At 40.4% G+C, this 26279-nt stretch overlaps 2 protein-coding genes and 1 long non-coding RNA gene across 3 annotated transcripts; 1 reads left to right on the forward strand and 2 right to left on the reverse strand.

The window, feature by feature from the left end:
* Nucleotides 1–1785: 1785 nt before the first annotated feature.
* Nucleotides 1786–19601, reverse strand: ppp1r1c (protein phosphatase 1, regulatory (inhibitor) subunit 1C). Its single transcript, XM_085182948.1, has 6 exons — nt 19434–19601; nt 17849–17906; nt 12004–12041; nt 10435–10489; nt 6764–6964; nt 1786–4770 (listed from the first exon to the last, which is right to left on the reverse strand). The coding sequence occupies exons 1-6, from the start codon at nt 19512–19514 to the stop codon at nt 4715–4717; spliced, it is 489 nt and encodes a 162-aa protein (XP_085039074.1). The 5' UTR covers nt 19515–19601; the 3' UTR covers nt 1786–4714.
* LOC146505776 (uncharacterized) lies at nt 18225–21907 on the forward strand. The gene is made up of 2 exons (XR_014877612.1): nt 18225–18962; nt 20327–21907. It is a non-coding gene; the product is annotated as an uncharacterized LOC146505776 (long non-coding RNA).
* A 1248-nt stretch (nt 21908–23155) lies between these two features.
* LOC146505777 (uncharacterized) lies at nt 23156–26224 on the reverse strand. Its single transcript, XM_085182941.1, has 3 exons — nt 25949–26224; nt 25195–25271; nt 23156–24146 (listed from the first exon to the last, which is right to left on the reverse strand). The coding sequence occupies exons 1-3, from the start codon at nt 25950–25952 to the stop codon at nt 23439–23441; spliced, it is 789 nt and encodes a 262-aa protein (XP_085039067.1). The 5' UTR covers nt 25953–26224; the 3' UTR covers nt 23156–23438.
* Nucleotides 26225–26279: the final 55 nt, after the last annotated feature.

Genomic DNA, 26279 nt, shown 5'->3' on the forward strand with positions numbered 1-26279 from the left:
ACTCAGAAACATATTTAAAAATGGTAACTGGCCTGTATTTATATAGCGCCTTACTAGTCCCTAAGGACCCCAAAGCGCTTTACACAACCAGTCATCCACCCATTCACACACACATTCACACACTGGTGATGGCAGCTACATTGTAGCCACAGCCACCCTGGGGCACACTGACAGAGGCGAGGCTGCCAGACACTGGCGCCCCGGGCCCTCTGACCACCACCAGTAGGCAACGGGTGAAATGTCTTGCCCAAGGACACAACGACCGAGACTGTCCGAGCCGGGGCTCGAACCGGCAACCTTCCGATTAATTCAATTCAATTCAATTCAATTTTATTTATATAGCGCCAAATCACAACAAATGTCGCCTCAAGGCGCTTCATAGATACAGAGAAAAGCCCAACAATCATATGACCCCCTATGAGCAAGCACTTTGGCGACAGTGGGAAGGAAAAACTCCCTTTTAACAGGAAGAAACCTCCGGCAGAACCAGGCTCAGGGAGGGGCGGCCATCTGCTGCGACCGGTTGGGGTGAGAGAAGGAAGACAGGATAAAGACATGCTGTGGAAGAGAGACAGAGATTAATAACAGATACGATTCAATACAGAGAGGTCTGTTAATACATAGTGAGTGAGAAAGGTGACTGGAAAGGAAAAACTCAATGCATCATGGGAATCCCCCGGCAGCCTACATCTATTGCAGCATAACTAAGGGAGGATTCAGGGTCACCTGGTCCAGCCCTAACTATATGCTTTAGCAAAAAGGAAAGTTTTAAGCCTAATCTTAAAAGTAGAGATAGTGTCTGTCTCCTGAATCCAAACTGGAAGCTGGTTCCACAGAAGAGGGGCCTGAAAACTGAAGGCTCTGCCTCCCATTCTACTTTTAAATACTCTAGGAACAACAAGTAGGCCTGCAGAGCGAGAGCGAAGTGCTCTAATAGGGTGATATGGTACTACAAGGTCATTAAGATAAGATGGGGCCTGATTATTTAAGACCTTGTATGTGAGGAGCAGGATTTTGAATTCAATTCTGGCAAGACGAACTCCCAACTCTTGATCCACGATCTCCCTTAGTGGATCAAAAAGGCAAAGATGTCCAAGTATTTACTGATATTTACTTGTATTTTCTGTTTAAACTATTTTTTCATGCCTGTTATGCAGTTATTCCTCAGCCCTGTAAGCTCCCACCCGACTCCTCCATGAGCTGCATGAGAGTTTAGGTTTGATGGGCAGCATCCAACTTTTAGTTTTCTAGCAGTTAGAAGTCATTAAAGGAGAACACTGTACTACACTGGAAAATGAGAGGTAAACATCCAAACACAACTACAGCCTTATCGTATCAGACGGTAAATGCGTGTAGCTCATACGTGTAGCTTCTTTACAATCTTTCCTCCTTTGTTGCATAATGAACAGTAACAGCATCATGGACGTGTGAAGCAAGCCTTTAATTGTGATATTAGAAACTGAAATCAGAGTAAGAGTTCAGTCAGACTTTTATGTTTATTTCTTAGCATTTTTACTCTTCTCTCCTTTTAAAATATTTTTTTCTCAAATCAATAGAATAATAATATAAATTAATTCTTGTTACTCTTATCAAGGCAGTGGTTTAAATGACACTGAGCCAGCTGTAAGGTCACATGTCTGACTTTTATTTTGAACTGTAAATCAACCAAGATAAACTTTGAGAAACGTTGGTCAGCTGATGGTTATTCAGAGTTGAAATGTTTGCCCAGAACAGGAAGAGACCTCTGGAAGAATCAGGAGGGGCAGCTGTCAGCTGCAGCTGGAAGGTGAGGAGACAGAGCGGGAAAGAGAAGCACGGAGAGAAGACCAAACCCAAACTACAGGTGAGAGCAGGAAAGATAATGACACTGCAATTATGGCTTATAATGAAACACCCTGCTGTCAAGGCAGAATCTGAAATAGTTATTTGTGTTCACGGACATGAATTGTCAGCACAAGTTTGTAGATAATGTGTTGGGTTTCCGTAGTAATCAGAAACATCTGTGACACGTACTTTTTCTAGATAAAGCTTTGCAACAGTAACCAAGAAACCAGGTTTTAAAAACGTGACAGACACTGTGGTCAGCGCCTCCAAAAAAGTCAACACATTTTAAAAAAGGGTCTTACAATGATACAAAAATCTGTTTGTAAACTCCTCCTACATGATCTGTCACACAGGTACATCTTCCACCTCATATGATGACATCATCATGCTTCCCAAAATTACACATTTGTAGCTCGTGCTCCTATAACACCTTCTAAAAGCATATTATGATTTTAATTGCATGACTGTAACATGCACTTATATCAACAAGCCTTTTATATACACAATACATCGTGACGTTAACTATTTGACTACTTCACAATCTGCCTAGCAACCACCTAACGATGGACTGTGTATTAATAACACAAATGAAGTGTGAAAATCTGAGATGTGTGTGCAGCATTGGGCTGCTTTTGTGAGAGGTGAAGTGATTTGTTCCACCATCAACCTTTCCGAACACCAAATGGGAATTCTTAGATTTTTAAAAGTGGAAAATGTGAATTTTGCCATTATGTCCATGAATCAGAAGTGCAAGGAAAGAGTTAACCCGGTGAGATCACAGTAATTGATGGAGACTTTCGAGTTTTTCTCCTAATTCTCATTAACTGGAGGACAAAAAATTTAAATAATGAACACACAAAAGTATTTGGTAGCGCTTGCTGATCCCATACAGTTATCATAGTCCTCCTTAGTGTTCCCGTTTATAAATACAGATTTGTTTATCCATCTGTTACTGTTACACCGTGTAAAGGCATCACTGCTAATAATAATCATAACCATTGTCATAATGATATATCTGTACTAGGGGTGCAATGATACACAAAATTCACGGTTTGGTTCGGTTTGATACTTTTTCGATACAAAAAAAAATGTTCATGCCTTTTTAATTTGTCATTTATTAAAATTATAAATATATATTTTAAGTCAAAAGTACAGTTTTTAAATTTATTGTTGCTGAAACAACAAGGGGATAAAATAATTAATCTATCTGATCGAGAAATCACTCATCTTTGGAAAAGAGAGTTTATTACAGAGAAATGGCTCTCTCCAAAATAAAAGCTATACTATACGCTTCTTCTGGGCTATATTCTCAGCAGCATATTAAACATATCAGGTCCCCATAAGGAGAATCATGTGCTAACGGCTGTCTAAATGACTCGGGTAAAGTTTGTAGCATGCGTGCTTGTTGTTTTTGTCTGCTTCCACTTGTCTTTGCACTAGGATGATGTCGGAGTAAATGTGCAGTCATATTCGTTGTGTTCCCACTAGTGCTGTCAGCGTTAATCTGAAATGACGTTAACCGCACAACACGGCAAATCTCCGTTAACGAGCTACTGCAGATCGCCCCGTGCGTGGGGCTGGACAGCGTCAACACGTTAATGAGCTAACTGCGCTAACGCACTAGTTCTCACCAATGTAATTGAGCATTGCGTGGCACAACTGTTTTACTTTTGTCCATGATGAGCTTACCTTCAGGGTCATACGTCACATGAAAACCAAAATAGTTCCAAACGCCAAATCTGAATGGGGGTGGGGGAGGTTCAATTTGCCATGTTACAAGGAGAGCTTAACTTCTCTGCTAGCTTGCCCTGCGCTCAGTGAATCTGCGTTCGACTACTCCGCCTAGGCTGCACTGTCGAGCGCAGATCCACTGAGCGCTCAACACAGACAGCATCGTCAGAAGGAAAGTTGATAAAATAAATTAAAAATTTTGTATTGTTCATACATATGCGTACGGAACCGAAAGCACTGTATCGAACGGTTCAATATCAATACTAGTATTGTTGCACCCCTAATCTGTACTTATAATACTGTATAATTCTTAATAGTGTGACATTATTATAAGATGCTAAGTATTTATATATAAAAAGTCCTTTTTTTCTCTTGTTTTTTTTCCATCCATGAGTCAAAATGTCAGGTTTTCTGGAAATTTTAACTCAGTTTTGCATTATGAAGGCAGTTTTAAGCTGCCTAACCTGAACTTTTGCCACTTTTGGCAGTTTTAAGCAGGATTCAAAGATAAACCAGATAACGATGCATTTAACCACCTGTGATAGTAAAGCCACTTCTTCTCACAGCACATCCTGTCTGTGGATTGTTTTTATTTCCCCCCTCTCGCGGCCTTGGGATTTAAAAACACCAGGACTCGTGCTGCATAAACCAAGCACTCCTTTACAACTCATGTTAATGCAGTGATGTGCAGATGCTGATCTCCAGATAGCCACGTCGCTGCGGATATAAATGCTTTAATCTCTTAATGGTTGTCTCAGTCTGCTCTGCTCTATCCCACATGGCTTCATGTTTAAAGGAGGAATAGGACATAGGACAGGATAAACAACATGACTCAACATGAAGCCAAACCCCAAATGCAAAAATGTTTCAGCCTAAACGTATGTTTTTTTTAAACGGCTTTGAGAAAGTAGGACAAAGACGTTCTTGAATATAATCTTTATTTTTACAGCCAAAGTTTTTAAAGTTGGTACATCCAGCTAAAATCTTTTGTGTGCATGTGTGTGCGCATGAAAGCGCATGAGAGCTGCTACCAAATCAAATCATACTGCATATAGGTGTAGCATAAGAGTGAAGCAGAGTGTTAATAGGATGTGATGAACACCAGTGAGAAAGATGAAGGGGAAAGTCGGTTACTGAGAGACGAGGAGATGAAAGGCGGCTATCGGGAGACAGAGTCCGGACTGGACACTTCCTTTTTGTGGTCACATGACAAATCTGAGAAATGGGAAGAGAAGAGGAAGGATGGAAGAAGGCAGAAGAGTGGAATATCATGCAAAGCCACAGGAAGATAAGAGAGGGAGACACAGGAGTTGTGCTGTTAGTAGTCTCTTCTCAACAAATTTCAAATCACAGACTGTTAGTATGGAAATGTGAGCATGCAGTGAAGGTTAGAGTTTGTGCATCAGTGGTTATTTTAGAGAAATAGCAGATTTTGGACACTCAGGATTCGAGTAAAAGCAGCAGCTGTTTACAGTCGCAGTTCTTCCTTTCTAATAGACTAAGCTAAGAAAAATATCTGCTGCTTTAGCTGCTCGATGTTCAGCTTTCCTCACCAGCTCGTATCTGACTTTCTGTTTGCTGTGCGTTGCTGGGAGGTGGTTTTCTCAGGACTAGGCTGCGGTGGCTGATAAGAGCAGGCAGCTGAGAGACTAGAGCTTAATTTATAGCACTGCATTGAATCTTTGCTGTGGTGATCGATGTCGTTTGAATTTATACGCTGGTGTGTCTGCATAACTCTGCTGTCAGGAGTAAAACTCCGCTAATAAATCCTGAACAACAGTTAATTTCATGGCTATACAGGAAGGAGAGAAGACTTAAAGCTGAGTGCAAACACAACTTTCAAATGTTTTTGCACTGGATAACTGCGAGCTCGTTTATTATTTTAATGAGCAAACTCGATGCAACTACGTCCCGTTACAGTTTGTTTTATGGAAATACTGTCCTTGGGCTAATCAGTAAACTGTTTGCACTGCATCTATGCACTCATTATCGTCTATCCAAGGTTCAGTTTCAGTGTACTTTAGTGCACAGTACTGTAAATGTTTTTCTCCAACACTGTAATATTCCTCATAGTGGATCCTGTGGCCTTTCTGCTGGGACAGGTAATCTCTCCAGCTATACCTGAGTCTTCTCTCCAAGGCAGGAGGCGCCACTCTTATTAAAAAAAGGCACTTCGACGTTCTGCTTTCAGCATGAATCCCCCCCCCCCCCCCCCCTCTTATAACGATGCTGTCTGTGGCCCCTGGAGGATCTCCTGAGGATAATGGGTCATGCTTGCTCAGAAGATAATAACCCCCTTCAGCCTGACCTTGGAGGGGAGCTTGCTCACAAGTGTCTGGCCAGGCCTGAATACATGGGTCCTAATTTAGAAAGGAAAATAACATGGATCTGCTGGCCTGTAGGTCCATACTTATTATTATATTCAATGCAGTACTATGATATAGTTTCTGTGTATGCAAGCATAGCTAGATCTGCACGGGTTCAAGTGACACAACTTTCTTCATTAGATCCATGGACTCAAAGGACCAGCAGGGCTGTGCATTGATCCTACACACAACTTTGCAGACCTTCGTCTACATGCTATAGCCCTGTAGTGTCACCGGTGTTGGCCAAATGTTTGTGCTGTTTAATATCCCTACACCTGAAGGTACAAAAGTCATAACAAACGATTACTTTGTAGTGAAGTGAGCGTTAAAAACAGTGGAAAGTGTTCAGGTTAGCAATTTAAATAGCATCGTCACTGATGGGCTATTTAATGTTAGGTCTTTTAGAGGACTGCACAAGCATGTCTGCAAAAGGTCTGCAAAAGGTAATACCGTGCATAAATGCAAATATAATTTTGTTTCTTGTTATTTTATTTTATGACACTTTATCTGCAGTACTTGCATGCAACTTAATCTGGCTTTTGCTGCTGGCAACTTCACAATATCATAATTTAGTCTTGAAATGAACATGTGTGTGTGTGTGTGTGTGTGTAAGGCCAACTGTTTACTCCAAAAAGTCAGATTATGGCATGAGAACTGTGTTTTGGGTTTCAATTTTACTCTGCCAACATTTAGTTGGCATGGACGTCACTAAACTAGCTGACCTTGAAGTCAAAGTAAGTCATTATTGTGTTACAACTAGACAAAAGTGATTGGTTTTGGGTTTTTTTGGAGTACACTGCTGACCAGTTGGTGTTATGTATGTCCAGCTAAAGATATTTTACCCCCTGAACTGTTGCTCTCTGCCACTCCTCTCTCTTGATTGGCTAACAGCAGACTCGCCTCATTCCCATTGGCTTCCTCTGGCCCATTGTGATTACCCCACATTGCGGTAACATAGAGCTCTGCTGTGACTGGGCTGAGCTCGCTGTCTGTCTCACAGAGCCCTGCCTCCAGAAGGTGTTGCTCCACCCCCAGCTGAAGCTCTGAGGAGAGAAGAGCACCTCTAGTGGAGATACACTTCAACTACAGGCACATCACTTTAGCGCAGAAACGGCTCAAGATAGCAAAAGTAAAAAGGAATTTGTAGAATGAAAATGAAAGGGACCAAATTAGAAGATCAAAAAGTTAAACTGAAGGAGAGCAAAACTATGGAGCCCCGCAGGGGACATGGGAGAAAAAAAAAATTAAGACGGACTTTTGTGAGATCTCGCAAAAGTTTTGCGAGATCCCGAGTTTGTTTTGCGAGATCTCGCAAAATTTTTTGCTTCTAGTAACATCAAAGTTAAACCAGAGGAATATGTATCACTTGTAGAAGAAGTCTGTGAAGGTTCTCAGTCATCCAGTTGAATGTAGTCTAAGGAGCTTGGAAACAAAAGCATCTGGACCTTTTTAGGTTTCTTGAAGATGTTTAACCTCTCATCCGAGAAGCTTCTCTAGTTCTAAGAGCAATTGGTAGAGAGTCATCTGCATCTAAAGGACTAAGGTCACTCTTTCGAGGATGTTCACATTTTGGACAGAGAAGAGAGATGGTTTGAAAGAGGAGTGAAAGAAGCATCTATGTCCACTGTGAGCGACCATCTTTGAACAGAGGCGGTGGTTTACGACACCAACTGTCTGCCATCTATAATCCAGTTTTGAGATCCCTTCCCAGATGCCTTAAAGCCAAATCACATCCTGGGCTTTTTGACCTCAGGAAGTCACATGACAGGGTGGGGCTAGATTCCACAGTGGGTTCATCCGAAACCCTGGCTGATTGTGACCCACACCCATTTTCACACCTTGGCTCATGTGATTAGGTAGAGGATCAATAGGGGGTCCATGACCCTCCTGGGAACACTCGCATAGGTCTTAAAATCTGGGACTCTCCACCAATTGCTCTCAGATTTGAAGAAGCTTCTCGGGTGAGAGGTAAAAAGTCTTCAAGAAACCTAAAAAATCCATACGCTTTTTCTTTTCAAGCTCCTTAAACTATCACTTGTAGATTTTTAGCAGTTGCTGATTTACTGTAAATGTTTAGGCTCTTAAGGAAGAACTTTTGTATTTTATAAGTTTGTCAAATATAATACTGAATCACACACAGATCAAGGTTAATATAGTTGGAACTAAACTTAAAAACTCAAAAGTGTATTAATAATAATAACAATAATAATAATGAACCCTGAGAAAGTGAAGACTAAAACTATTAAATACTATAATGTGTATTTTAAAATGATAAAAATTGTTTATTGTTTGAATTAAGGTTTTTGTTTTGTCAACAGTGTGAGCCTGATGAGGCTTTGATGAAATATAATATTTAAAAAAAAAAAAAGTACGACAGTGAGAGAAAATATGAAACACCGCGCTGGGACATTAGATTTATAAATAAAAGTTTTTTCCTTATCCAACAAAATGTAAATGCTTGCTATGGATTTAGTGCATAGGCAGCTACTCAAGAGACTATTAGCCACACACACACACACACACACACACACACACTCTCCCTCTTTCACTTAGTCTTACATACACACTCCCTCAGCTGGGATCAATAAAAGAAAAGCTTTTACAGTCTCCACTTCCTGGAATCAAGTCAGTGCTGCACTCTCTGCACAGACTTATATGTGCTGTGTTCTTTTTCTTTCCTCTTTATAATTTCCCCCTTAAAACACAAACCTTTTTCTGCGTCCTCGCAGAGTTGTCCGTGCTCCCCCGATATAAAAAAATCACCAGTGTGTTTTTTCCTTCTTTTTTCTCAATCAGCCTCTCCTGTTCTGCAGCAGTTGCATCACTTCCTCTGATTCCTGCTTTCCATGTAGAATCTCTATAACAGTTTCATCAATTATTCAGCTCCAGCGACGATAACAAAATGACAAAAACTGCTACAGGAAAGTCTAAGGCTAAAAGACATCTGACGGGTGCTTTTTGCATCGTTTTGCTGGCGACAGCTGAGACGCTGCCTGAGTTGACAAATGAATCTGTTCAAACAATTAAGTCCCTGCAAATCCATGCTTCGGATCAAAGTCTTCATCAGACCATTATTCACAGCCGATTAGGCCTAGAGTACAGCATTTCTATGAACTATATTTGACATAAGTGGTTATTAATCCATCCATACTTTAAAGAGGACCTCTTCTGCTCAGTTCCACCTTCATAATTTTGTAATCTTGGACTCTAGAATTCCCCGATTAACAGTTCAGAATCATTTATATTCACGTTATGCTGGGGCCCTTACTTCATCGTCTTCTGTCTGAACCAGGTTGTTTTGCCTTTCTTTGCTTTTAAAGCCACCCTTCCTCTAGATTTTGTCATTGGCTTCTCCTCATAAGTAGTAGTTTGAACGCCCAGAGCTGTGTCCATCTTCCTGAGGACATGTGCTCTCATCCAGAACCAAGACTAGAAAAAGCTGTCTGAAAACGAGCCCTCAGAGGTTTCTTCTTTTTTAAAAAACATTTGCCTGATTCCCTTTAATATAAACACCCACCGCTGTGGCAGGATATATATATATATATGAGTGATAATAAAGGAAAAAAGACGAGCTATTAGAAGTAACCCTGACTATCTTCTCTCTGTCACGCTGCCAGCTGGAAATCAGATCACAGGCTGGGAAAAACAGGGCCAGAGGCTAAAGAACAAACAAGGCCAAAACTCAGACTAAAGAAAGGAAATCTTAAGAACAACAAATATGTGAAGCAAAACAAACAGAGCTTCCATCTTAAAGGCAGAACATACAGATACCACGAAACTTAAGAGAGGAGGGAAGAGACTAGTGTGTACACAGCTGCAAGCAATGACATCGCAGACATTAGAGGATATCGTATCGAAATTTTGTAGAAAATAAAATCAATAGACTGAATGAAAATACACGCATAAGGACAAGTTTGTAGCTTTTATTCTGACTATAAATGATGTGTTAGTTATTGAATTTAGCTGGTTGGATAACATTTTCTAACAACATGCTGATTGTCGGCTCGGTCTCGCTCACATCAGACTGATTTTGATGATGCCAAACAGATACAATAGAGAGTCTGTTGCTAATTATCCAGAACTTTAAGCTCGTCTGAGTCAAAGATGTGTAATTGATTTATAAAAAAACATCAACAGTAGATGCTTTTATTTCTGTTTCTGTGCCTTTTCATAGACTACAAAGACAAACGCTGTCGCAGCTCCTTAAACATGTAGAATCTTTACTTTTCTATCAGTGATGCTACATGTTTTTCATTATTGTTTTAATGCACATTCTGGCGTCTTTGTTGTTTCTGGTGCATCTCGTTGGTGTTTTAATTATAGGAAAATGTGGCTTTTAAAACAACAGATAGCATTTGGGCTTGTGATGCACCACATAAATCCTCATAATCCTCTCCTCGAGGGAAAATTGAGCTTTTATGCTTTTTATAGACATTGTAGATGTTTGTTTTTTGTTTTTTTGTTTTGTTTTTTAATTAAATGGAGACAAAGCTGGAACCAGCTGTGCATTTACCTTTCATGGAGGGTGGGGCATAGGTGCTCTGCTTCCTCTGAGAGGACTCTGACGCCTGCAGAGCAAAAGAAAATAAAATCATCGTTTTGACAAAAGTTCAAAATGAAAATTCTCCTCTAACCGTCAAATGACTGAGTGGAGTCCAAACATATCTATTTATCGGCAGTTGTGAATCTTTAATCATAAAAATCTTCCAATTACTGTTTTTAATTCGATAATCAATACATTATTTTTTGCAGTGAACCATGGCTAACAGTCAAATGTTTTTAGAAGGATGAAAAAAACACCTTGACTATAATCACTTCATTGTAATGGGTGGTTGCTTCCAGTTCATCTACACTATGATGTTAAATTGATGGTTGGATACAGTAATACAAAATCAAAATTAGATTGTCTAATTTTCATAGTTAGTATTTTTAAATTCTTTTTTTCATAAAATAACTGAAACCCTTAAAGATATTTTGCATTTCTGTCATAGACGACACTGATTACAGTCATTTTACAGTCACATTTTTTGCCTTCCAAATCACTCCGGGTACTTTACTGTTCACTTATATTGCCATATTTAGAATACTGTGTGGAAATCTGGGGAAATACATACAAAACTTCACTTCAACCACTATGTAAAACTCAGAAAAAAGCAATCAGGATTATTACTAAAGCAGGATTTAGAGACCATAACTAACATCATGTTCTTGAAATGAAAAATTCTGAAGTTTATGGATCTTATAAAATATAAAACTGCAAAAATTATGTACAAAGCCAGATACAATATGTTACCAGGAAATGTACAGAGGATGTTTTTTGACAGAGAAGGGGACTATGAATTGAGGGGAAAATTAAATCTGAAGACTCTTAAAGCACAGACAAAGGTTAAAACCTTTTGTGTTACTAGTTTTACTGTGGACTTACAGCAATGTTCAAGCATTAGTCAGTTTATAAAGATGTTTCGAAAACTGATTTTGGAAGAATATGAAACTGATAAAGTTGATCACCCATTGTATATATAACTATGCTAAATTGTATCTAAATTATATCTATCACTGTAGCTATGTTTATACATGTTCTCCTTGTTTATTGTGTGGGGTAAGTGATGATGGGAATTAGGTGAATAGTGGGATTCAATAGAATGTTGAGCATGGGGTAGGGATTAATAAGTATGTTATACTTCTTCCTACTCCATTTCAGACCTAATAGTTGTCATTTCATGTCATTTAGACTCTGTTTTATTTTATTTATTTTATTTTTTTGTTTTATCTTAGCACATATGTGTGTGTATTTACATATATATTCATATTTGTAAATGCAAGTACGTGTACTTGTGTATATATTGTTTTTTTTTCTGTATATGTCTGAAATAAATAAAGATACAATACAATGTGAAAAACAAATGTAACTTGAGGTTGTTTTGCATTACTTTATCCGTCGCTAACATTGTGGAGGTCTTTTTTTATTTTTATTTTGCTTATACAGAGAAGATTATTATTATTTTCATCTGACAAATGTTTACCTGTTGCTGAGTTTCTCTTTTCCCTGTATCTGTGTGCATTTACAACTATATATACAAACCTGTGAGTCTCCGCTGGCATTGTTCTGATCTCCAGCATCTGCAGGAGAGATAAAACAACAGAAAGTGAGCTTTAGCCTTAAATCCATTTGCCATAACCTCACCTCTTTCTTTTGATTCTTTGCTTTCTTATTAACAGGTTTCCAGCTCAGTAGTGTGAATGCTGGCATTAACAGTTCTCATGGGGGGGCGGGGTCTGCCAGCTAGTTCACACCACATAGGTAATGGGTAGCGGGTTTTTAGTAATTTGGCTTCCTCTGTGGCCTGAAGCCATGCTGCGATCCACTTCAAAAACAGCACAGCTGCAGTTTGTACGCTTCCCAGTGCAACATGTACTGGTGCTGATCGTGTTAATCAGTATTGATCGCCCTTACAGACATGGAGGGATTATGAGAGAATAGGCCCCTGGTCATGTAAAAAGCCCCTCACCCAGTATGCATGCAGTAACAATACACCCACACGGGAGGAGGTGCAAAGGTGCAAAACTATTCAGTTTTGAGTCTCTGGTGTTGTTTCTTCACCATCTGCTCGGATCTTTTTCTATTATTTCTGCACCTATTGGCTGTCAGATTTTTACTGTGGTCAAAACATGTCATTGCTATCTATAGAAAATTTTATCTGTAGAGAAATTAATTAGTTATTTTATTTAATTCTTTATTTTTGGCAAACACATAAAACTTAAATCACAAATTAACAAAAAGAACAGTTACTCTTATGATATTATTGATGAGTTCAAATATCAATAAGGTATAAATAATAAATTTTTAAGCATCATTTTTATTTGTCAATAATGGGATGTGTATTTTTTTATTGCTTTACATCTGTTTCTGTTGTGCATCTTGTTTTGCTTGATTTGCATCTCTTGGCAGTTTTTCATGTTATTCTTCCAACTTTTCTGCTTTTTGTATTTCTGTGTCTGCTTTGATTTAACAGCCATATCCCCACTCAAAGCACCAAAGGTTTTTAGTGCCAGGAACCTGTTACAAGAAGCTAAAAGGTTCCTATTCTGCTGTTTGCTTGTGTTTCCACTGCCCTTATAAAGGCTGAAAAGGTTTATTCTGCTAAAATAGTAATGACTGTTTCTACATGTGTGTTACATCTCAGCGGTCTCCATCTCTGTCCTCAGTCTGTGTCAGGGCTGCAGGTCTGTGTGCAATTTAGAAAATAACATTTTATTTCTCCGGGTGGCCACGACTGCTTACTCGTCCTCGTGCTCATTGAAACCACAGACTGTATACAAAATATGGATGTAGTATCCAGATCTTAAATTATGTTACAATGGCCACTGTGACAGATTTGGTATAAACACAGAAAGTGCAAAAGTAGCTTCTGGATCGCAGCGCTTTTAACCTGCATCCCTATTAATGACCAGTAGGGGGCGATTTCTCTATTTGCAAAAACAAGACTGGCTGTATAAAAGTCTGTGAGGAGACACAGTAGGGCTGCAATCGCCACTCGTAAAGTTCCTAAATTTTTATAAAATATTAGTGACTCTTCTGAAACTTGTGGGTTAAATAATTCTTCCAGAATTCCTTTTGACTCCGGTTCCTGTGTCGGAAATGCCCTGACTCCTCCCAGGTTCCTGAAAAGAGGCTTATTTCTGCCAATCTTGTGTTTACTTCTTCTATGGTCTGTTTAGAATCTCATTCTAGTCATTTCCCCCTTTTTGAAGTTTGCTTCTGTCTCGTTTTGCAGTCCTTTGGAGTCTTTTGGCTTTGTATCATTTTTTTAATTACTTGATTTACTCACTAACAAATATTAAAGAAACGCAACAGAGGTTTCTGGCACAACTTCACCTACTTTCATGGTGCACAGAGAAGAACATCTAAAAGACTCCAGTAACACTTGCAGAATAAAGAACAGCTTTATTGTTTGACCAGTGCATCACAGCTTGTAACCTGACCTCGATACGGTGCAGGAGTTGTAACAAGCACTGATTCTCAGATTCTCTGCAACGGGACTCCTCAGGGCCCTGCGCCCATGTTTCATCTGCAGGGGATTGATTATCGTATCTTAAACAAAGGAACAAGTGTCTTAACAGCTGCTTGACAAATGTCATCAGCTAAGAGATGAATATCTGCACCAAAACTTCTCAGTTTCTTTAGGCTGAAATTTTCATCGTTGAAAAATAAAACAGGTTATTAGCCCGGGATGTTTTTAATCTTTAGATTAATACACATTTAGAGAGTTGATGAGATTAAGTCAGCATGAACTACAATTTGCTGTGGAACTGATAACCTGAGATCTGTAACCAGTGTTGGGGAGTAACGGAATACATGTACCGCCGTTACGTATTTAAAATACAAAATATGAGTAACTGTATTCCGTTACAGTTACCGTTTAAAAAGGTGGTATTTAGAATACAGTTACTTTGTTGAAATAAATGGATTACACGGCGGTACTTCCCTGTTTCATATTGTGGCGGGTCAGGCCTGTTTGGGTTTTGTTTGACAGCTACGTTCCAGCTAATGTAATTGTAACCTACGCTGCTGGAGAGAGAAATAACATCGTGGACGAGACATAAAGTGAGCAAAAAACGTCCTAAATGCATTTAGAATTTATTTAGAACTACAAATTAAATTTCTTTTAGCAATTATTGTTTTTTGTAATGTCTTTCACGTCTTTTTTTTAGCGACTTTTTTTTTTAGAAAAAAAGTGTGTGTGGTTGAAAATCCTGCAGAGCCAAAGGTCTCTGTGCTCTCAGCTTACAAGTGGTGTTTGTCAGACCCCCTAGCGACTTTTTTTTTAGAAAAAAAGTCGCTAGGGGGTCTGAAAACTCGCTAATCCAAAAGTTGGCATCACTGCTACGTTCTGTTGTTCCAGGTGGCAGCGTTACGGTTGCCATGGTTACAGGGTGACGCGCTCTCTCTGCGTGCTTCCTGGGTGAGAGAGCGCCTGTTGTTGTTGTGCTAAGCTAATAGGCAGAATGCTACAGGTATAGCTCTAAAGAATGTAGCATCATAGGCAGTGTAGTCCGTGCTGCAGGGAGAATGGACTGGCATACACGTTATGTGTCTGTGAGCGAGGGAGGGAGAAAAAGGAAAAGTACGAGCTGTCATCGAGCAGAAACGGGAGCTGGAAGCATGTAAATATAATAATAACCACTGCAGCCAAGAAGAGAGCCTGACGAGCCCAGTTGTAAGTAAGCTATTAAGACTCGACTGTACACCGTGTTCGTGTTTTCCTCCAAAAACAATAAGTTCTGTTGGAGCAGCCTTTCAATGCCTCTCTCTGTCTCTCTCTAGCAAAGTTGACCCAGACAACAAAGTAAAGCTAGTTTTCAGCTACTAGCCCGACACAGAACCCACCGTATCAGCCAGAGGTCCCTTTACTACGGTTCGGAGCCGCGGACCTTCAGTAACAGTAATAAATCACAGCAATAGTACATTCATGTAGTTGTAAACAGCATGATAATATATTAAGTAATCCAAAGTATTCAGGATACGTTACTCTCATTGAGTAACGTAACGGAATACGTTACAGAATACATTTTGGGGCATGTATTCTGTATTCTGTAATGGAATACATTTTAAAAGTAACCTTCCCAACACTGACTGTAACAGATATTGGACTCATACACGTCCATTATTGGTTGTTGTCTTTTGGCAGCTGCTGCCAATAAGAAGAAATTCCAAACATACAAAATTAATACACCCAAAATAGATTGTGAGATTCAAAAACCTCAGCTCAGCGTGACTGTTTCAGATGACGTCCTACTATACTTGTGGGGACCAACAGTCACCTATGGGGACAAAATGCCGTCCTCACGAGTTCGAAGGCATTTTTGAGGCTCAAAATGTGGTTTTAGTGTCAGGGTTACAATTAGGTTATGGTTAGGCGTTCATTGTTGATAGTTAGGGTAAACAGCTAGGGAAAGCTTTATGTCGAAGAGATGTCCTCACTAAGATATGAAAACGTGTGTGTCTGTGTGTTTCAAAAACACCACTTGTAAGCTGAGAGCACAGAGACCTTTGGCTCTGGGGGATTTTCAACGTTAAAGATGTTCTTATGTAACAAGGCAAATTCACCCATTCACACACACATTCATACAAGCACAGAAGTGTTTTCTATCTAACATCGACACTCTGAATGCATCAGGAGTAACTCAGGGTCGGGTGCCTTGCGTAAGAACACTTTGGCTTGCAGACCACAGCCACAGTAATTTTTGGTTTTTTTTTTTTTAACTTAATATGAAAAATATCTGCCATCATTTCAAAGAGTAGAAAAATATTGAAACTAATTAGCAAATTTAGAACACTGGGTCTGCAGTTCCTGTCCCAGTGACCTTATTTGAAAGCATGTGGTTGCTTCTTGCTTTCACAGCTGCCAGCTGTTTCTCCTCCTACAGACCGGCGGGTGTACTGACTGAAAATTAGGAAGAACTACAAATTTAAAGTGGTTTTAGGTCATGATTTAGGTCAAAACAGGGCGACTGTGGCTCAGGGGGTTGGGAAGCGTAATCGGAAGGTCGCCGGTTCGATCCCTGGGCTCTCTGTCCTGGTCGTGGATGATCTGATATCGTTGTGTTGGTGTTGTTCCCAGATCATCATGAAAATGTTGTTCCAGGTTCAACATTGCAAGTGACCAATCACATTATTGTGACGTTATTCTTTTGCGCACCAACCCATTCGTGCATTTATGAAATTCCAATGTTGCAGGGACAATATCAATTCTGCTTAGCGTTTATTAAAGGGTTAGGGTCAGGGTTAGGGTCCGTTGATCGGCGGACAAAGGCGGTTTCTCGCAGCATAAGTACAGTTTTTTGTTTTACGCCGGTTTTTTCCAAAGTCGCAAAAGTATGACATCACAACATTCTGATTGGTCACTTGCAATGTTGATCCTGGAACAACCTTTAGTATGATGATCTGGGAACAACACCAAGACGACGATATCAGATCGTGCCCTGGTCGTTGTGTCCTTGGGCAAGACACTTCACCTACCGCCTACTGGTGTTGGGCAGAGGGGCCGATGGCGCGATATGGCAGCCTCACTTCTGTCAGTCTGCCCCAGGGCAGCTGTGGCTACAACCGTAGCTGCCTCCACCAGTGTGTGAATGCGAGAGTGAATGAATAGTGGCATTGTAAAGCGCTTTGGGTGCCTTGAAAAGTGCTATATAAATCCAATCCATTATTATTATTATAATTGGTTAATGGAAATGGTGAGATTAAAAAGAATATTCATGTTTATACCGCAGACGATAAAACATTTAGAATTATGTGCAGACTCTCTCAAGACTCTCACTGTTGCGTTTTGAGTGTCATTTGCTAGATAAAGAGGAAGGCGTGAAAAATAACCAAGGTTTAAAAATGAAAACAGTCCTTTCTTTAACGAAGACTTGAAAATCACGAGCTTTAGATTCTTTTTGTGCATAGCATAGCTAATCATGCACAGCAAGATCGAGATATTCTGTGAACTGATTTGTGGCTGCCCTCTGCTGAGAATATTTCTCTCTGTGTGTTGAAGATACTGTCTCGCTCTCTGGCTTTTTTTTTTTCCTTTTAAGCAACATTTTTGGGATTTTCTTACTTTAGAAATGGACAAAATGGCATCTTCAAACCACATCGGGCGCCTGCAGAGCTCAGTGCAGTTGTAATGGGACCAGCCTCAGAGCTGAGCTCAGAGAATGGAATCAGCGTGATTATTCAATCAGTCGGTTCCCGTGTAGAGGGATTTATAACAGCTTAGAGCACAAACACACACTCTGCAGGCATCCATCAGCCCGCTCTAAACGCTCAGATCACTTACCAAAAGTAATCTAATAAAGGTTCCATTACAGCTGCTGCTTTTCAGCAGCCCGTCTCCCACTTTACCTCTCAACCTTTCTCACTTCCTCTTTCCCCGTCTCACCTGTGCCAGGTTGTCTGTAGATCTGCAGAGTGGCAGGAGTTGGTCTTCTGCGGCGGATCTGAGGTAAACACACACACATTTTCATCATTAACCTTTGAAATCATTCGTTGGCTTTGGGAACACCAACTTCAGTCCATTGTCCAAATAAACCTTTATGAAAAATACCAGCTGGAACAAACTGTCCCGACTATCGCAGTGTAAAGAAACACAACGCTGTGCATCTGTGTAAACGTAACAGTGTACTCTTATTGGGTGAGGTTCATGGGTTTATGATCCCCAGTGCATATTAAAAATACAGTCTGCTACTTAAACTTTTATTACTTGATTCAAGGTTTAAAAGCACAACTTTTCCACAAACCACGCTGTGATAAACTGCCTGACTTAATATTTATTTTTCTACCTCATTCTTTGGAAGAGTGTAATATTGAGGACATTTCAAATCCAAATTTCTAATTTTTAAATGCAACTTGTAGTCTATATTCCCAAAGATTTAATGTGCAGACACTTTGGCAACAATCCCTAACCCTTACAGTGCATGTTTTCCTGACTCAGGACCAGCCTGTGGGTGTACAACTGCACATTGAAGTAAACACTATACAGTAAGGGCATTCAGACTGTAATCTTATATGACTAAAAAGATCACTTGATCACAGGGGGAAAAAAAGCATAATAATAATGATAGCCAGTAGTAAAAAAGGCACACTGTCATTCATTGTTTATTTGACAGGGAGAGGTTGGTGCGATGGTATCTCTTAAAACCATCTGTGAGATTTATCCGTGATTTTGTGGGAATGCTAACGCTTTCTGAGGCAGTCACTCCCCCAACATTAGATGCAGGGGGGGCCCTAATCAGTCACTGTTCATCACCAACTTCCTCAAACAGTCCATAAAGATGTCAGCAAAAAGCAAAGAGCAGCAACTCCCTGATATATGACGGTTAAGCTTGTTTGTAAAAGCAGCTTATGCTTCTTCCTCTTAGAGCCACTCAGGATCAGCTAAAGAAAAAATGTGCCTCTGCCAGGCTTCTCCACGTTTATTGAGGAAACGGTCAGTTAGTAAGAAGTATCCCATTTTACCATGACTGCCTTTGAACCAGAGTAACCCAGAAGAAAAGGTGGGCAAGATTTCCTGGGATTTCCGCCATCAGCTACTTGTAAAACAAACAAGGAAAAGCATTTCTGATTCCTGGAAGAGATGGGAGTAAATACACTATGTAAAAGTTTATGGAAGTAAAGTAAATAAGTCACTGTTAAATTATTTAAACGGTATTTCAGTGTGTATTTTTTTCACATCATTTATTCAAAGTCACATAAATCTCCTGCACTTAAACGCCTGACCAACAGATGTGAAAACAAAGCACTTAAAGGTGTCACATGCACTGCAGCTCAAACACGGCGTACATATTAAATACACATGCTGTCAGCCAGATACACAAACGGCCGTTTTCATAATGCCGACTTGCGCTCATGCTCTGCACCCACACACCGAAAAATTCCCGATAACACACGCAGGACATAAAAGCCCCATTCAGCTCTCACATGCACGAGCCAAACTCTTTGGCCCACACATGCTCGGATACACTCACATGTTCGGCGGCCTGTGGGTCAAGCTGTCCCTGCAGCGGAGGCACGGCGAACTGGATCTTCTTTGGACTGCTGGGCTCCATTATTACTGACTGAGAGATAGAAAGAAAGACAGAGGGAGAGAGAGAGAGTGGATGTGTGTGTGTGTTTGTGTGTCAAGGAGGGAGGGAATAGAGAGGGAGTGTGGGAGTGGTCTCCTCCTGGCCGATGTGGTCCATTATCACTAATTGACAGATGTGAAGAGCTAGAGAGAAAATGAGGAGGGGAAGAGCAGCCAAGTCGGTGCAGTGTTTTCCGAAACAACATCTGATATTTACCGAAATAGTAAATTTACTCAATTATTTCCAATCTCGTGATATTATTCTGTTCATAGAGTGCAGATGTGCCTGGCCTGATCTCACATGTTCACTTGAGCTGCTTCAATTTACAGCTTTCACTTCTCCACTAGAAGCCACATTTAGCCCCGGATCAATGCTATTTGAGGTCTGTTACGCTTGAAAGTTGTATGGCATTGATTTTATGATGGAAAAAGACCATGTGACCAACGATGGCAACAACAGGCCTCCATCGTAACTTTTTCTCAATTTAGCAACATGAGTAGGAATCTGCAGCCGTGCTCTGCTTAGGCATGGTGGAGGAAAATACTAGCACTGAGGTTTTGCAGGTATATCTATCATGGCCTAGAATGCTTGTATACAGATAGATGACAACTTAAAGGGAAAGCCTGAAACCTTTGACCCCTGCAGGGAGGATATCTGGTGAATCTGTTACGCTACATTTGGTTTGGGTGCTCTAGAGTGAAGGTTTGCTGCAAATCGATGCAAAGCTGCTCTGAGGGATCACATTTATTCCATAATGAAATATTTTTTGCCCTGATGGGAGTCGTCTCTTTCAGGATGACATCCATGGGAAACGAGGATGAGGATGAAAACGGTGTGAATCATCTGCCGTGACTTTCACAATCACCAGATCTCAGCGCAGCAGAACACCCGTGGGAGATTTTGGACCAATTTTATTTTAAACCATCGCTGAAACACAAAACGACGAGTTGTTCTTTATGCCTCCACAGAATTGATGCCAAGCTGCACTGAAGCTGTTCTGGTGCTACATGTTTATTTTATAAAGCTGCTACAATAATTATTCCGTTTATTTTGTCACCTGTCTGCATCTTTTCATTTAAAAACCAAGAAAAGAAAATCTTAATGAGATGCTAACGTTTTGCTGCAGAGTTTTGCCTCCAATGAAAGATTTCATTAGTTTGTGTAATTTTTAAATGGTGAAATATAAGAGGAAAATGCATGAGTTTAAATAATACATTTAATGTGTGGTGAAGTTATAGTTTTGGTGTTTGATTATAGAAGCACGTATAAAATCATTTTGTATGTACTGAGGGAAGTTAAGAGTAAAAAAAAAGGAAGAACGGGGATGAAGAAAAGTCATCCTCCCCTTTGGCTCTCTGCAGATCTGGAGCATTTACATGTTCTACCCCCAACTCCAAAAAAACGCCATCCTTTACCATCAATGACATCAGTGCATGTGTGTGCGTGTGCTGGCAGCCATAGTGGAAACAGTGTGTCCCAGTGGAGACATCTGGAAACTTGGTGGCTACTGTAGGTGGAACAAACCACACACGCATCATACAAAGAGCCTCTTGTTAGTTTTTTCATGCACTTGGAAGCCGTCCATTGCTGTTCTGTGAAGGTGAGACAGAAAAGGCTGTTGTGTTATCTGCAGCGTACAAGCACCTGCATTTTACCCTCGTAACAGTCGAGTTCCTCTGTGCGGGGCATGACGTGAGATCGTGGGTAACATGTTCTACCAGAATTGCTGTGAGTACTTGAGAGCATAATGGAATCATTAAGGCAAAAGGAAAGAAATGATCTTATCTTGGTCTTTTTAGCCATTTAAGCAATGCAGCATCCATCAGTCAACTCGTTTTGGTCCAAAGTAAAAAAACAACAAACTTTTAGATGATATTATCCACTGTAAAAATAATGATAATAATAATAATAATAAATATCCAAGATAGATGTAGAATAAAATAATCAAATATGCTAAAAACCCTCAGTCTCACTCTCACCCACAAAACACCATACACATTACAAAACCTTTGGTAACCACACAAACCCAAATAATGTAGATATAGAGTAGTGGTAGGACTACATGCCTTTAGAGCCAGAGTCTTAAGTTCGAGTCCCAGTATATCCAGTAAGGGTCAGGCATTGGTAGGCAAGAGATGAAAATAGGGTGCTCTTGAAATGGGTTGCATGAATAGGATGATGGACCATTAATATCTCCCTGCATTTTTCTGCTGCCCGTCAGAACAACAGCCGTCTAACGGAGGTCAGGGTAAGTCAGCATGCAGCTTCTCAGAGCCTACAGTACCACAACTGACAAACCGTCGGCGATTGAGGTCACCTGGGAGGTGATGTCGAATCATCTACTTTAGTGCTTGTGCATAAAAAAAAGAAAGAAAGGAAGGAAAGAACTAAAATTACCAACTTAAAACTTAAAAAAAAATAAAGAGGTGGATTAAAAACAAGATGACACATCCTACCGTGTTAAATAAAAACAAATAAGATAGTTACCACACAAAATGAAAATAAAAATAATGACAATAAAGACAGAAGAAGTTGTTAAACTGTCAAAAACTGAGCACAGATAAGAAAGGCAACCAGTCGGGCACCACCACCATCGCTAGGTCCACATTGGATGTAAAGCATCTCACTGTAAATAGGGTATCATTGCAGCAACAATCAATCACAGGATGCAACAGATGGCAATAAAGAGACTTGTCTTCCAAAATAAAACAAATAAACACAAAAGTAAAGCAGCTGTCCCTTCACAAAATCTCTTTACATCACATTAAAAATTAGCACTGCTGTGAGCTTTGTGTACAGTATAGATTCTTTATAGATATATTTTTTGTTGTATGTTGTCTGTAGGCATCTTTCATACCCAACAGGCGCATTGACGACAAAAACTATTAGCAACAGTCTTCTGACATTTGTAAGAAGGGACTGCTCTCACGGCTGGACAAGGTACAACACAGGTTGGGGGGAGAGAGATATAATCACTCCCACCTGAGATGTTATTTATCAAGACTACTATATAAAGATAAACCCAACATAAAAATCAGAATAAAGGATAAAACAAATGTCGACTGATGCCGATGAAAGAAATTTCGTAAGGTGTTGTGGTGTATCTAGAAACTTTAGACCAGAAGGAGACACAGCGAGGAAATATCACTGGATCAAGGCATATCATTAATGCTCGATGTGTAAATGTGTTTAATAAAAATCTATACAGCATTCCAGGAGATGACACAAATTCTTCAGGGGTTGCTTCAGAGCGAGAGTCCAGCATTAAAAGCTGGCAGATACAGAGCCACTCGCTTTGAAATCTTGTGAAAGTAGCTGAATTCTTCATGCAGGTCATCAGAATTCAGATTTACAGCTTCATCACGAACACTTTCATCTCAAGACAGAACAATTTGTTACAAGCTGGTACTTTCTGAACCCCGGTGTTTGAAAATGCCTCCCACCTACAACTGATAAAAAGTAACTCTTTTTTTGTTTTTTTTACATCACACGGGGCCTTGTTGAGCAACCTTCCCTGAGACGTAGACTTCAGGAGGACAGAAACAAAGAAATACTGTTTCCTCGCCGTTTTGACGGATACTTGACTCAAGGACTCAGACTTCCCAAAATGACATTTAACTAAAACTGTAATATAAAAAATACAAATTTGATGATCGAGCAGTCCTTATGTGACTCTCTCTTGTTTATAAGCCCCTCCTACTAGATGAGCTTTCCACGCAGGATTCAAACAACTGTCCTTTACGATTGCATGCATGTGATGTATGCAGGGGAGGTCCACTCTCCCAGACAGGATTATTGCATTATTGTTTACAATGACAAAACATTAATTTAATGCCTTATATTCACATTTCTTTATTGGGTTTTTCACATGCTTAAGGGCTGTATACAACACTGCAGGGCACTTTATTACCAGGGCAGCTGTGTACTGCTGTAATGACTCCAGTGTGTGTGAGGAAAGTACATACAGTAATAACACTGGCATGGTTGTGCAGTAAGTGTTTGCAGATGTGTGTAGGATGCATTTGGAGCCTGAAGAGGTGCATATAACATAGGAAACGTGTGCAGAGGTGGAGGTAACCTTAGAGGTACCAGAGGAGGGATATAGTCAGGCTGAAGATGTGGTGGCTGCCGCGGCCATGGGAATGCTACAGAGGGAGGGATGTTGTCTCTTCTTCCTGAGGTTCCCCCTCTCTCTGGTCGGCAGATGGTGTAGGTGGTGTCATTCTTGTGTTTTTGGGGCAGCACCTGAAGGTGAAGGGTGGAGGTGACTTGGCGAGGGTGGGGCAGGAGACTGACAGACTTGGTTAGCTGAGGTCTTTTGAGCATCCCCTTCATCTTCCCCTTATCCTCTGGAGTCTGGGATGTCTCCGCTCGCCTGTCACCATCCTGCCCTCCAGAATCAGGTTCAGCAGTGTCTTCACACACAGGCCTCACTGGTGTCTCTTCTACGACGTTCCCAGTAAAGCAACTGCTGCTGGAACTGGACTCTGCTTCTGAGTCGGACTTAACCTCTGATCCAAAGTCTTCGTCAGATGAGCTGGACTCACTCTTGCCCCCCCACCGGGACCTGAAGTGTGCCTTGTGGTTGTAGCAGTCAGGGCAGCGAGACAGACTCTGGAGTTAGAATAGAATAATCCTTTAATTGTCCCACAAGGGGAAATTTGGTTGTATCAGCTCACTTTGGACTAGAATCAGCAGGAGATAAGGACACGCATGCAAGTCCTCCTCCTACAACACTGAAACAATGCTGGCAATTCCCCAGATTTACACAAATATTGTAGAAAAGAAAAACGTAACCTGTTAAACTGGACTTATAGCCTCAGTATTAGCATTTTGGCTGCTGCCATGTTTGTTAGGATCCAGAAGCGACCATATTTTGACCAGTTGGAAACATCCAGGACTTAAAAATGGAGCCGAATTTGGCCCTAAAAGTGAGTCGATCCCAACAGAAAATACAAGGCCCACCTTTTCTGGATTGATCAACTCTGTTTACCTGTATGTCTGTGAAGGTTCTCAGTCATCCAGGTCATCGTAGTCAAAGAAGCTTGCAAAGAAAAGCGTCTGGACTTCTTTAAGTTACTTGAAGACGTTTCACCTCTCATCCGAGAAGCTTCTTCTTTCACCCGAAACTCAACTCAAGGATCATCAGGGGGTCCTTTTGTCCCTCTGTGGGGGGAAACTCCCACTAGGTTTATATCTGGGACTCTCCACCATTTGACCTTAGAACTGAAGAAGCTTCTCGGATGAGAGGTGAAACGTCTTCAAGCAACTTAAAGAAGTCCAGACACTTTTCTTTGCAAGCTCCTTTGACTCTGCTTACCTGTGTTACTGAACTTGAGCTCGCATACGATAATATGGTTTGTAAGAGCATGGAAAAGTCGCTGATGAAATGAACTCAGGCTTCATAGATACAGAAGGAAAATTCCTATTATGGTTAAGCCCCACCCCTTCATTTTCAAACCTGTTGTTTACAGGAGCAGCCAATCAGAGGACACCGACTTAAGGGAATTGAGGGCTGAAACAAACCTTTGTTTGACAGATGCAGAATATTTTGAGCTGTGAGTCACACGAACTCTACCCGGATACAGTCTAAGAATTTAAAAACCAACAGATCTCTTTCAAGAGGCAATTTTTCGTATCATTTAAAAACATAGGTTAATACCTTCGATTGTTTTTGACGACGTGCTTGATTGTCCTCGGTGTTTTGTTCAGAATCTGAGTGAAGTCCTCCAGACTCGTCTAGAAATCAGACGGAGGAGAAAACGTGAAGGAAATAAGATGCACGACTACACGCATAACAAAAAAGAAAGACGGGTGGTTATTTGTGTGTGTGTGGGGTGGTGACAGTTTTTTTTGAAGCTACAGTTTGTTGAATTCTAGATTCTACATGAATATACAAACGCACCATCACCTGTGGTCTCTCATTACACAACATTTGAAAACACCTGTCCTACTTCAACACACTAGCAAGAAGTAGAACGGTTACATTTACTTAGCCTGACAATAAAAATTACAGCAACCCATTAATAATCCGTATTAAAACTCTGAACCCAGTTGGAAAACAAACCAGAGAAATTACACTTATTTACTCGTGTTTGAGCAAAATGTTTCAAATCACATTTAAGTGACTGAGTCTGGGCTCAAGTACTTTGAGATTAACCGGAATTCACATTTGCTATTTGAGAACATATGAGGTCATGTTCATTTTGATAACTAATGAATGATCTCAAGCTCAGGATGTTTTCTGTCAAAGAACAAAATATGTCCTCACTCCCTTTTCAGCAGTACAGACTGAGCAGATTAATTGGTGAGAAAAAATTTCAGCTGTTAACCCTGCATAATGTGCGGCATAGTAAAGTTTGTACTTGCTACTTCTTAAGATAACAAGTTATTCATTTATCACAAAGCGCACTCACCCATGCTTCCCCGTTCTCTGCCTCAGGTCCGGGATACTTCTGCTTCACACACCTGCGTGTGTTTGTACAAATGAGCGTCAGGTGAGTGCGTCTTGATATGTGCTGTTTGAGGAAGAGACGCACTGAGCTCATCGCTGTCAGAAAATAAATAAAATAAAGAGCCGACTTCCAACCACAGATCGACACACACAAGCACATATGCATACACACACCTTTTGTAAACACGCAACAGGATCATCGTCCAGGCCCCTCCACAACCTCCCACCAGCTGAATAAAGACAAAGCTCCTATTAAAAGTCTTAAACTGCAGTTGATTTATGGGCAGGTAGCA

The sequence above is a fragment of the Neolamprologus multifasciatus genome, chromosome 13 (genome assembly GCF_963576455.1).
Source record: "Neolamprologus multifasciatus chromosome 13, fNeoMul1.2, whole genome shotgun sequence".
NCBI lineage: Eukaryota > Metazoa > Chordata > Actinopteri > Cichliformes > Cichlidae > Neolamprologus > Neolamprologus multifasciatus.